Source organism: Numenius arquata, chromosome Z (assembly GCF_964106895.1).
Source record: "Numenius arquata chromosome Z, bNumArq3.hap1.1, whole genome shotgun sequence".
NCBI classification, from domain to species: domain Eukaryota; kingdom Metazoa; phylum Chordata; class Aves; order Charadriiformes; family Scolopacidae; genus Numenius; species Numenius arquata.
Window position 1 is genome coordinate 67468022 of NC_133616.1, and position 11425 is coordinate 67479446.

The 11425-nt window shown below is 53.2% G+C and overlaps 1 protein-coding gene across 1 annotated transcript in view; it reads right to left on the reverse strand.

The window, feature by feature from the left end:
- The window catches only part of PRDM6 (PR/SET domain 6), a 75620-nt gene extending 67475 nt beyond the window's left edge, over window positions 1-8145 (reverse strand). The window contains exon 1 of the mRNA XM_074166708.1: window positions 7620-8145. Within this exon, the coding sequence (XP_074022809.1) occupies window positions 7620-8145 (526 nt within the window). The remainder of the gene's footprint in view (window positions 1-7619) is intronic.
- Window positions 8146-11425: the final 3280 nt, after the last annotated feature.

An 11425-nucleotide genomic window follows, 5' to 3' on the forward strand; every position in this document is an offset into this window, starting at 1 on the left:
GATCTTAGCAGGAAGCAAACAAGCAAGCCCTGAGTTGTGCGTTACTCCGGTAGGTGCCCCCGCAGAAGGCGGCCTGCGTATGAAACTCACCCTGTGCCATCCCTAACATGTCATGCACGGTAAGGGCAGGAGGGAAGAAGAGCCCTTGCCGGCACCAGCACCGGAGCAGCTACAGGACAAAGCCCCCTGGTGGGGACCGTGCTTAGATTGGAAAAAAAAAAAAAAAAAAAAGCCTTTTGGCTGGAGGGTTAAAGCCTTTCCTTAACAATATAATCCCTGTCGCAAAATGACTCTTTTGTTGGGTTAAACTGCAACGACAAAGGGGGTTTGCTCACTCGGCCACATCAGTTAGAGGTGGCTGGAGGATGAGATTTGCAGGACCCCAAGGAAGAAGTTTCTGGCTAGTCCTGAGAGAAGATTATTATGCAGCAAATATTCCTACAGCCATTCCCAGGCCTGATGAATAAAAGGCAGCAAGTACATGCTGGGGTTTTTTTTGTTGTTGTTGTTGTTTCCACAGCTAGTTTGGAAAGTGAGGTATCACCACAACATCTTTTCTTTCCTCTTCAAAACCAGTCATCAAGAAACCCTGTGGTTTTGGTATATCCAAAGATCGCAGGATATACCTGGAGTTTGGCACTGGAGATCGTACAGGAAAGGATCTCAAATAGGAAAAAAGGAAAAAAAAAACCAACCTCAAACAGGTATGTATGTGAGTACACTTTAAACAAATCCGGCAGTTAGAAAGAAAACATCTGACAGGAAAACTCAGGGCATTAGGAGAGCATGTCTAACCATGACGTCAATTAGCACCCAGCACGGGTCCTTGAATCAGACCTGTTTGCACTGTTTGACCATCTTCTAGATGCACAACTCTCCTCTCAACTACCCGATTATGAATGGTTTTATTGGAGACACCATGTCTCCGCAGCAACTTACATCAAACATGCTAAGGCATCTTCATGACTCCACTCAGGCCATTTCAGTGTCAATTTCCTGCATCCTGCCACCAGACATGCATAACTTTTCATGCACGCTACTTTTAATACCTGCCTAGAACAAGGATTTCTTCAATTCGTCCTGGCAATATATGTGCATGAATGTGGATAAAACATTTTATTTCTACCTTTTCAAGGAAAATAAATTAAAAAAATTGACAGGGAGTATAAATTAAATCTATGTCAATGTCATTTACCCTTACAGAAAGTCACACAGAGTGATATTTATTTTCCACTATCCAAAACCACTGGTAATGTCTTAATGTTTGGCAGCGGCAGTATCTTATCTCCTGCTGTGTTCCTTTCCCTTTGTCCTGCCAAAGCCGAAAATTTGGAAAGTGGGACATCTTCTGAAACTGTTTTGGCTTATGGTTTGCTGATGAGAGGGAAGGAGTCTGTCTTTAATACTAAGCAGTACTGAAATTCTTCTTAGTTACATGCTTTAAACATCTTTTTAGTTTTTATGCAATTGTACAAATAAAATTTAAAAAATACCCCACAGGAGTGGAAGCCCTACTAGACATATTTTACCATGCCTTGAGTAAAAAGTTACCATGCATTTTTCCTCTTCCATGACTAACTTTTGTGTAATGATACCTGGAAGACTTTGACCCAAGCACACTTTCAATAATGTTATACCACCATTTAAAGACTGTCACTGTAAGCAGTGGATTCCTCCTTGTCTCAGTGGACAAGGGAACTTCAAGTCTTGCACGCTATCCTGCCTCACAGAAAGGATCAACAGCATCATCTTCATGGATACTGCACAGTAGGATGTGATGTAGTGCATCAAATTGCTTAATAATACATGGAAAAGTAGGGGTTTTTTTGAGACGGAGAGTGTTGTGGTCCACTGACATCATAAGGTTCTCCAAACTGGATGGCAACTGTTAAGAACCACACAGGTGTGGAAAGTTCAAGTAAAAGGGAGATGGTGGGACAAGTGTCAGCTTTCCAGAGGGCTGCCACACAGGGCAACAAAGAGAATTGTACTGTGTCCTTCCTCCTATTTTGGCCTCAGAGAGCAGCTGTGTGAGTACAGGCCTCCTCCAAGGACAGCTGAAATTAAAACTTCCACTGGCTGTAATACCATCAGTCAAGCCGCAAATTAAGACAAGAAGAAGCAAGAAATGTGAGAAAATTGAGGGAGTTGCTGAAAATGAAAAGTAAGGAGGACTACAGCCTGAGCAGAGTGTCTCCTGACAAAATCAGGAGATGTAGAAGGTAAGGTCAGTGGTAATGCTCTGTTGCAGGCTCAGATGCAGCCAGACTTTTTGGAAGGAAATCATTTCCTCATTTTATACCTTCACACTCTATAGACAGGAGGATTAAGGCAAGGTAGAAGCAAGAAAAAAGATTAAACAATTTCCTAGTGGAGCTGTTTGGTATGGCTCTTTTGGGAGGAGTGTAATTTGTTATCATTTACTTGCCTCCATAAAAATGAACACAGTGTAATGCCAGTGCATTCCCATTCCATGGGAATACACTTAAAAGTACTAAACCTAAGCAAAAGGGAAAGGACACATCATTGCCCCCAAAATACAACACTAAACACTCTCCAACCTAAATATCACTACTACTGCATATTTTAAAGGAAATCTGAGAGGAGAAAGCTTTTGTCAGTGAAAGGTAGGGTCCAACATAGTGCTTTAACCAGCAAACCAGCTGTAACAATAAATGAAAGAAATACATTTTTGTCCAGGCAATAATATGCTTCAAAGGTGCAGTTACACTGGATACCTGCAGTTTGCTGGTATTAAAGAACGGTGGCCTCTGACCCTTTGCTTCATAATTCACTGCAAGCATGCAGGTATCCGGTGTGAGTGGCCATCATTTCACACGGTATTACTCACTTGCGAGTATAAATCACGGCGGCTGGCCCCGCATCCCTGGCTGGGCCTGGGTACCCAGCTATGAGGGAGAGTGGGCTGGATGAGACAGTACCCTTTCATTTCCTGAGGGCCGGCGCTTTCCTAGGGATGGCGGGTTCCTCATGCCTCAGTTTCCTCACCGACGAGCTGCCACCCATCTCTTTTTGCCAAATTAACCACCGTTTCCCGCAGACTGCCCGACTTGCGGCAGCCTTTTGAGGGGACGATGCCCAGATGCACTTTCCCCCTCGGGTTCCTTTTATTAATTTGTTTATCTATTCTAAATACTCGCGGCGGAGAGCGGGGGCCAAGCCCAGCCTGCTGCCCCAGGGGCCGGATCGCGGCGCTGGGGTGAGGAGCGGCCGCCGGAGGGCGGCGAGTCACGGCCGGCACCGGCTCCCGGCAGGCACCGACTCCCGGCCGCCGCCGCGCGGCTCTGCCCGACCCTTCCCGGGCCCGACACCCCCCTTCCCCGGGCTTTGACCCCACCGCCTTGCCTCCCCGCTCTCCGGAGGGGCGGGGGAAGAGAAACGAAGCCCCCCCCCCCCGGCCTCCCCGGGCGGTGTTCCGACCCTAGGCGAGAACCGAGCCCCCCTGTCGGGGGTGGGATCAGGCACCCCCCCCGCCCCAGCTCCTCCGAGGAAGACGGTGTGTGAGGGCCCACCTGGTCGCACCGGGGTGGGACGGAGCGTTGCGGGGAACCGTCCCGCTTGCGGAGCGGCTTTGGGGTTATTTTTGCGAGGCGGGTGGGGGGCGGGTTGGGGGAGGTGGGTTCGATTTTCACTGTCTTCGATTGAAGGTATGAATGAATTAAATTTCCGTGTCAGGTATGAGAAGGGTAGGAGAATATTGTGTGTAGATAAACCTTGCCGCCCCCTGCCCCTGAGAGACCCCCATATACAATGTAGAGATGATGAATAGGCTCTGGGAGAGGAGATCGAAGTTCAGTCCGCACCGGCTCCACTCTCTCCTATAAAACTATAGGGCAATTAATTGTGGCTTGTCCCCTCATCCTTCATCTCCTGGTGGCACATATCGATGGAGATTACTGCTGATGGACCATTTTATCACCCTAAATAAACAGTCACCACCTTCTCTAACCTCAATCTAATATATGGCTATCTGCTCTGTTTAAGGGTGCTGGGTAACTAATGATGTAAAATAGCTAAATCATACAGGTTACCAGCAGTCTACAGAAAAAAAAACCCAAATATTCCCCACACCGATCTACGTCACAGCATGTTATATATACACTGTCTCCCCGTAAATTGAATGGGAAGAGGCGTGCAAACTGTTTGCTTGCGTGACACTTTAGTTTTACACAGCATATTTATTACAGTGGCAGGCCGGCGCTTTCCGCTGCAGGTAGAAGAGTCGCAGACTTCTCGCTGCGAAAGCCTCTCCCCAGCAGCGAGGGACAAGTCTACAAGGGAGCAAGCCGGCCCCGCACCCCCCCAGACTCGCCCTAGCAGATCTCCTCCTCGCCGCCCCCCTCCCCCAGCGCCCAGAAATACCCTCATCCTTCCAGATTCAGAGCTGGAAAGAAAAAACGGTCCCCAGCCGCCTGCCACATTATCAGGATTTTAACATAATCCCCTTTACTTCCCTGGGAGTAAAGGCTGCAGGGCCCTAATTAGGGTTGTTTCTTGGTTGGTTTTTTTTTTTTTTCTTTTTTTTTTTTTTCTTCCCCTAACTAAACCCCTTTAAATTTAAAACAATTACATACAGACACTTAACCCACAGCTCCTTGGCGGCTTCCGCCCCCCTCCCTCGCCCAAGACCGTGCCATATTCATTGATATTCGACGATCAAGTCGTGTGTCTATGGGGAAACCGCCGCCCATCCATCTTCCCACGGCGGCCGCCCGGCGCCGGGCCGGGCCGGGCGCTGGGGAGCCGGGCCCGGCGGGGTGGCGGACAGCCCGGGAGCGCCTCGGGCTTTCCCAGCGCGGAGGCAGGGACGACGCCGCCCCCGCGGGAGCCTCCCCGCTGCCCCGCGGCTCTGGGGCGGCCGCTCTCCGGGGCACCGGAGAAGTTTGCAGGCGCTTCTCCCGAGCGGGTCAGCCCGGGGGTGGATCCTGCCGGGGGAGACGGCGGGGGACGCGGTTTGCCCCGGAGAAGAAGAGGATGCACGGGGAAGGGTGGCATTTGAAAAAGAAGGGGAAACGAGGCACCCGGTTCGCGAAGGGGGTACGTCTAAAGTTAAAACCCGAGCAGCAGGCAGGGGCCTGCCGCCAATCCCAAACGGGCAGGCTCCAGCCAGCAAGGCCGAGGCGGCGGCCCTGGCACCCCGCGGCCGGGAAGGGATCGGACCCCGCGTGTCTCTGTCCCCGCCCGGCTGGGGAGACGCACGCACCCCCCCCACACACACACACCACACACACACACATACGCACACCCCTCAAGGCGCCCGCTTATCCACCTCCGAGTTTCGGCCGGGGCTAGAAGTGCAGCAAGCAAGCGGAACTCAAACCGAGGTCGGTCGCGCCTCACCTCAGCCATAACCCCGACCTCCTTTCCCTCGAAGGGGCACCTCCGGGGCTGAAAATCCCGCCTGCCCACGGACTCCTTACGTGACCCCCGAGGCACTGGGGACCGCGCAGCGTTAGTCAGGCCGGTGCCCTGCGACTTCACGTCGTTGCGCCTCTGGTCAGGCTAGCGAGTGGAGTGCGTGGCACGGCACGGACTGCAATTCCCGTACTCCTTCCTCGCTTACAGCGTCCGGCTTTCTCTCTTTTTTTTTTTTTCTTTGTTTTTAAGAACAAAGTTGCCCAATGCAAACGCACCTGGTTCCAGCAGGCTGAAACACTAGGGTTAAAAGTTTTGCTCAGAGACAACTAATAACCTTTGGAGGGAAAGTCCCCTTGTAAACCAGTTCAGTGATGAGACTTTTTAGATCTCGCTGCAGGAAAAAAAAAAAAAAAAAAGACCTTGCTGGAAGCCCCCCGCCCTGTCCTTCAGACGGCGAGCGCTGCCCCGTCCCAGCCGGACGCGATTCACACGCGTCCTTTCTGCCACCGAGCCCTTTGCTCTCTCAAATCCACCTTTAATATCGCCGTTGGGAAGAAACTATGCAGGCTTCGCCTGCGACCCTGCAGCATGCTATTATTTCCCTCCCTCCTTAAAAATGCTCCCCCCAAATCGGTTTTTATCTTCCTTTCTCTTTTTAAAACCTTTATCTTGCAGATTTACAGAGCTGCTCCGAGAAGGAAAACATGTATTGTCTGAACGGTTCGGTTGGCGATTAAAAGTGCATTTCAGATTCCATTAAGGGCATGTAATTTATGAGATCACGTTTTCTGCACTCGAGAATAGAAAATACACTAACACGTTTCACTACAGAGTAAAACTAAGCATGAGGAAGTCGCTCAAAACAAAGTCGCTATCTAATAAAGAATGATTTGCAATGTTAAGAAGGGAGGGGGGCGGGGGGGGGAAATGTCCACCAAACTCACAGTCAACTTTCTTCTCACTCTTCGAGACCTATGCATGACGATTAAGACTATTCTAGCATTCACGCAGTTCAGTTAATACACATCAGAGTTTCATGGAAACTTTCCAAACAAACTCCGCATCTGAAATGAAATTAAACGAATTCGCCTTTTGCTTGGACATGTGCTTACGGATCGCTGCTTTGGGGTATCGTTTGTCTGTTCAACAGCCTTCCTTAAATAGACATTTCGGGGGCGGGGGAGGGGGGGACGGGGGGGAGATGACCACAACATAAATAAAGAATTTTAAGGTACTTTAGGATAAGAGAGGGTGTTTGAAGCAATGGGGAAAAGTGCTGAAGCCATATTGCAGTGTTTTAACAGGGACTGATCAGTGTGCTCTGAATGTTAGTAATAAATCTGATCAATTAATGTAGTTTGTCTACTTATTTTCACCCCGTGAATTTCCTCAGTTGCGTAGTATCGACAGATATGGGAACAGAAGACAGACAGAACCAGTTTCTAAAATCACAAACCTCTAGTCAATACGGATGTTTAATAACAGGGGCGCCCACCTCCCAAAAGAAAAAAAAAAACCACCAAACTCTATAACTGGCAACAGCAGTATTAAACGCTTTCTAACCACCAAGTCCTAAAAGAATTCTGACGTTCAGGCAGACGACCTTTTTCGTCTAGGAAACGAGCTTTTCTTATTAAATGATCCTGTCATGCTTTCCGTAGGGGTGAAAACTAAAACCAGCGAGGTGTTAACGAGGTCTGAAAGGAAAATGATACTCCGAGATAAGAAGGAGAAAAACTTTGCCGTAGTCCATCTGATGAAAACTGCAACTTTTCCCCTGCCTAGCTCGGAGAAGTAATTGATTTCTGGGTATTCAGCGAAGCCCGGGCTTCCCAGGCAGGAATGGAGTCAGACAAGCAAGGCGAGAGAGGACCAGTTCTATAGCAAGTTGCTCTGAACCGTTTATGAACCATTTTCCTAAGCAGCCCTCCGAGAGAAACCTACCTCTACAGCAGCCTTCCCGGGGAAGTGTGCCTTCCAGGGAAGGACCTGGATCTCGGACAAGAGAAGGGGTTACCGAGCTACCGAGGGGTTACCGCCCGCCTCCCAAAAGCACTAGGAACAACTTAAAAGCAGCTCAAGGGAGGGAAGGCCAGAACGGAGGATGCTCTCGTTCAGAAAGAGGTGCAGACACTGACTGCGGTCCCCAACTCGGGGCGTCCCGACGCTGTCCCGATTGCGGGGAGAGGCGGAGGATGGGGAGGGGGTCGGAGACTGCGAGAAAGAGGCACGATACGTACGGTTGTTGGGGTCACTGGTGTGCTGGTTCAAGGGGATGATCTCCATGCGCTGCTGGCCGTACAGGTAGTAGTCCAGCTCCTCGGCCGTGCACCGGAACCGGGCGGCAGCGCGCTCGACGCATTTGCTGCCACCGCTGCCGGCCGGGCACAAGTCCTTGCCCTGCAGGGGAGCGGGCGCTCCCCCGGCCGGGGGCTCGGAGGTCTGCAGCGGTCCGAAGACCGGGAGCTGGGTCACAGGCAGGGAGGTCAGGCCGGCCAGGGAAGCGGCTGCCGCGGCCACGCAGGAGGAGGTGGACGAGGAAGACGGAGTGGAGGAGGAAGAAGAGGAGGAGGCGGAGGAGAGGGAGGCCGGCCGCTGGCGGAGGCTGTCGGCCGGGGGCTCGGCTCTCTCGGGCGGCTGGAGCTGGGCGAGGGCCCCGCTGCTCTTGAGCTGGCTGCTTTGCGGGAAAAGCTGCTGCCAGTGCTGCAGATAGGCGGGATCCACCTTCAGGAACGCGGATCCGCCGGGGTCGCCGGGCTTCAGCATCGCGCTGTCTGTGGAGCGGAAAGGAAGGGGGACAGCAGACGTGAGACCCCCGCCCCGCCCCAGCCGGGCCGCCCCCGGCCCCGCGGCGCTCTCCACGCTCGGACACGACGGCCACGCGTGGGGTCCCCGCGCCGGCGGTCTCGCGGTCCCGCGGTCGGCGGCGGGACCGTCCCCGCCCCGCTTCCCTGCCCCTGCCAGGCTCGGCAGAAGAAAAAACCTCGGCCCGAAAAGCCCCAGGGCGGACAGGCGAGAAGAGCGCTGGCCCGGGGCGACAAGGCTTTGCCCCGCAGCCTCTCCCGGACAGCGGGCAGGAGGGAAGCGGCGGCGGGCCGCCCCTCACGCCAGCGGTCGGAGACCCAGCCGCCCCGGGGGGCCCGCAGCTCGACCCGTCGCCAGCGCAGGCGATGTCTTTCTCTTTCAATTCCCTTCTCTCCCTCCGCGGGAGCAAGCGACTCCCAAAGTTGACAACAAGGAGGAGGAGAAGGAGGAGGAAACTTCAGCCCCACGCACACACGCGAGAGATTTTTTTCTTTCCGGCCGCTCCAGCGTTTGCAGAAGGAGGACGCGGCCCGGCAGCACCCCCAGCCCCGGGCGAAGGTACCCCCCTCAGGCCCTGGCTGGGCTGTGCCAGGCCCCCCGGCCCGGAGCTGCCTTACCTGAGCGGGGTGCGCCGGAGCGGCTGCTGCGCGGTTGGCGTGCGAAGGTGTCGGCAGCCCCGGCAGCCTTGGAGGCGGAGAGGGGTCGAGAGGAGAGACTTTTCTGGTCTTTGTCCAGGGGGAAGCGGGGTGACCCTCTTCCAGGTGCCGGGGACCGGTGGGCCGGCTAGCTGTGAGCCGCCGGGCTCCCTCTGCCGTGGCTGCGCATCGCAGTCGCGCCCGGGCTCTTGGCTGGGCTCTGGCAGCCTCCGGGCTAGACACGTGGGTTTTACGACAGCGCAAAATACAAGTGTGTGTGTGTGTGTGTGTGGTGTGTGTGTGTGCGAGAGGGAGGGGAGGGAGCGGGAAGTCACCAGCGAGCCTGAACGCAGAGCCCTTTTTTTTTTGGCAACTTCCCCCACTTTGTTCCTTGCTCAACTTTTAAAGGTGTCCTTTTCTTGCCTTCCCCTCCTCCGTCCCTCCCTCCCCCCCATCTCCCCCCCGCACCTCCCACCTCCTACCCAGCGCCAGGAAGAGCCGGGCTCTTGCCCTGAGGAAGGGGAGCAATGGCCCGGTGTAGCCCCGAGCAGGAGCCGCGTCGCTGCCCGGTCCCCAGCGCCGGGTCGGTGGCAGGAGCCAGCGAGCGACTCGCACCCTGCCAGGCTTCCGGCAGCCACAGCCTTGCCTCACTTGCCTTTTGACCCTCGGGGGTGGATTTTAGAGACCTTCCCGGCCCGTTTCACTCTCCTGATACTCTTCCACCTACTTCACGTGTGTCTCCTGGGATGACCTGCCTCCCGGTCACCTTGGCTACCTGAGACCTGCCCCAGGAGGTCCACACACCGATGAGAGGTCCACACACCGCCCCAGAATTTCTCCCTCCCCAGACCTTGTCCCCTTCAGCGCCAGCACGTTTCTCTCCTGCTCTCTCTGTACTCGGTTACAGCACAGAGCAAGAGCTATGCAAACGGAGATGCAACCTGTGGCGAAAAACTTCTCGTCTCTAGCGACTTTCTCTCCCCAGTTTGCTTAAAAGATGGCTTTTTCTGCCCCGCTACTCAGTTGTTGAGCTCACATATCAGTGAGTATTTTAACAGTTTTTTTTCGGTTTCTTTCCTACACCGCATGAAAAACTAGACGAGAACTATAATCTCTTACGTATAGCGCATGTATGTGGTATGCCATACATTTAAGACAAAACACTTACAAGAAGTGTTTGTGCCACCAAAACATCTCTCTAGTGCCAGAAAAGCCCCCATTGTCAGGTGTCACGCTGCCACTCAACGCACGCTTGCTGACAAACATAACGTGTCCGTGTGTAAACTGTTTTCGCCATTCCCCCCCACCCTGTTTCTAGTTTCTTTCTTTCCCACCCTTCATTCTCGCAGACCCTGGGAAAGCTGCTGCTGTTTAGACTTTGTCTGTGTCTAAGGCAGGACATTTTAACACAAATTTGAACAGGGCTGGGGCAAAAAAATGTTTTGACTGGCGTGATTTTGACAAGGTCATCCGTCATGTGCTGTATAGATTGATAACACCTAAGTTAAAGGCAAACACGAATAGGAAAAGCCCCCGATTTTTATGGGTTATAAAGTTGGCTATAGAAATCTTCTTTATGTCTTCGATCAATTCCATTCTGCAACATACAATGAATTTTCAGCCCTCTCGCTCTGTTAATCCACTTTCTGAAGTTCTGAAACGCTGCCGCTCAGCTGAGGGACGGAGGTGCGTGGCGGGAGCCTGTCCGCACACCAGCCATCGTGCGCACCGCGCATTGTTGGCTACACTCATCTGCGAATGGGCGCGCTTACTTTCCTCTATTTTCACTGTATTAACACAGTGTCTCGTCCTTGGCCACCTCCCTCCTGGTCACGATTTTATATCGCCCTTTCCGACTCTTTTTTTTTTTTTTTTTTTTTTTAAATGTGCACTTCTGCGTTATTGTTTTCCTTACCGGACATCTTTTAAAAATACTGGATCGCTGTTAGAGGCAGCAATCTCTAAAAATTCGTTTCACGCTAGAAAAACGTGATGAAGTGGGGCAAAGCTCCTTGCTAATGGGCTTAAGTACATTGTCAATATCTGCACTTGCCTTGAGTTGTTAACAGAAATATTCCATGCGGGTTCATATTAGGAGGACTTTAATCTGCTACTGTGGGATTTTTTTACAGCTTGAAAAGTAGCGCTTCGAGCTATGAGGGTGTCAGAATGAAATTTATAGACCCCCTGGCACTTTGGGACTCAGCCTAACCGGAGGACAGGGGAAGAAAGGAGTACAAGGCTGGCCGCCTTCGCCCGTCCTCAGGGCCGGGCGGGCAGAGGGAGACGGCGAGGCGGGCGGCGGGCAGCGGGTGGGAGGGAGCTGGTCCTCGCAGCTCTGCCCGCAGGTCCGGGGGGCTGCGGCCCGGCAGCACCGTCCGGCGCTACCCGTCACCCCGGCGGGGGTCCGGCCGACCCAAGGAGCCTCGTCCTTCGGCTTTTTGGTTGTCTGGGGGTTTTTTTTGGTGGTTTTGTTGTTTTTTTTTTTTTTTTTCTCCTTAACGACAAGCACCCCCGCTGCGCCGGGTTCACTCGACCCGCGCCGGGAAAGGCGGAGAGCGACGGCGGGGAAGCCCAGCGAGCGGCGGGGCAGCTGCGGTGCCGAG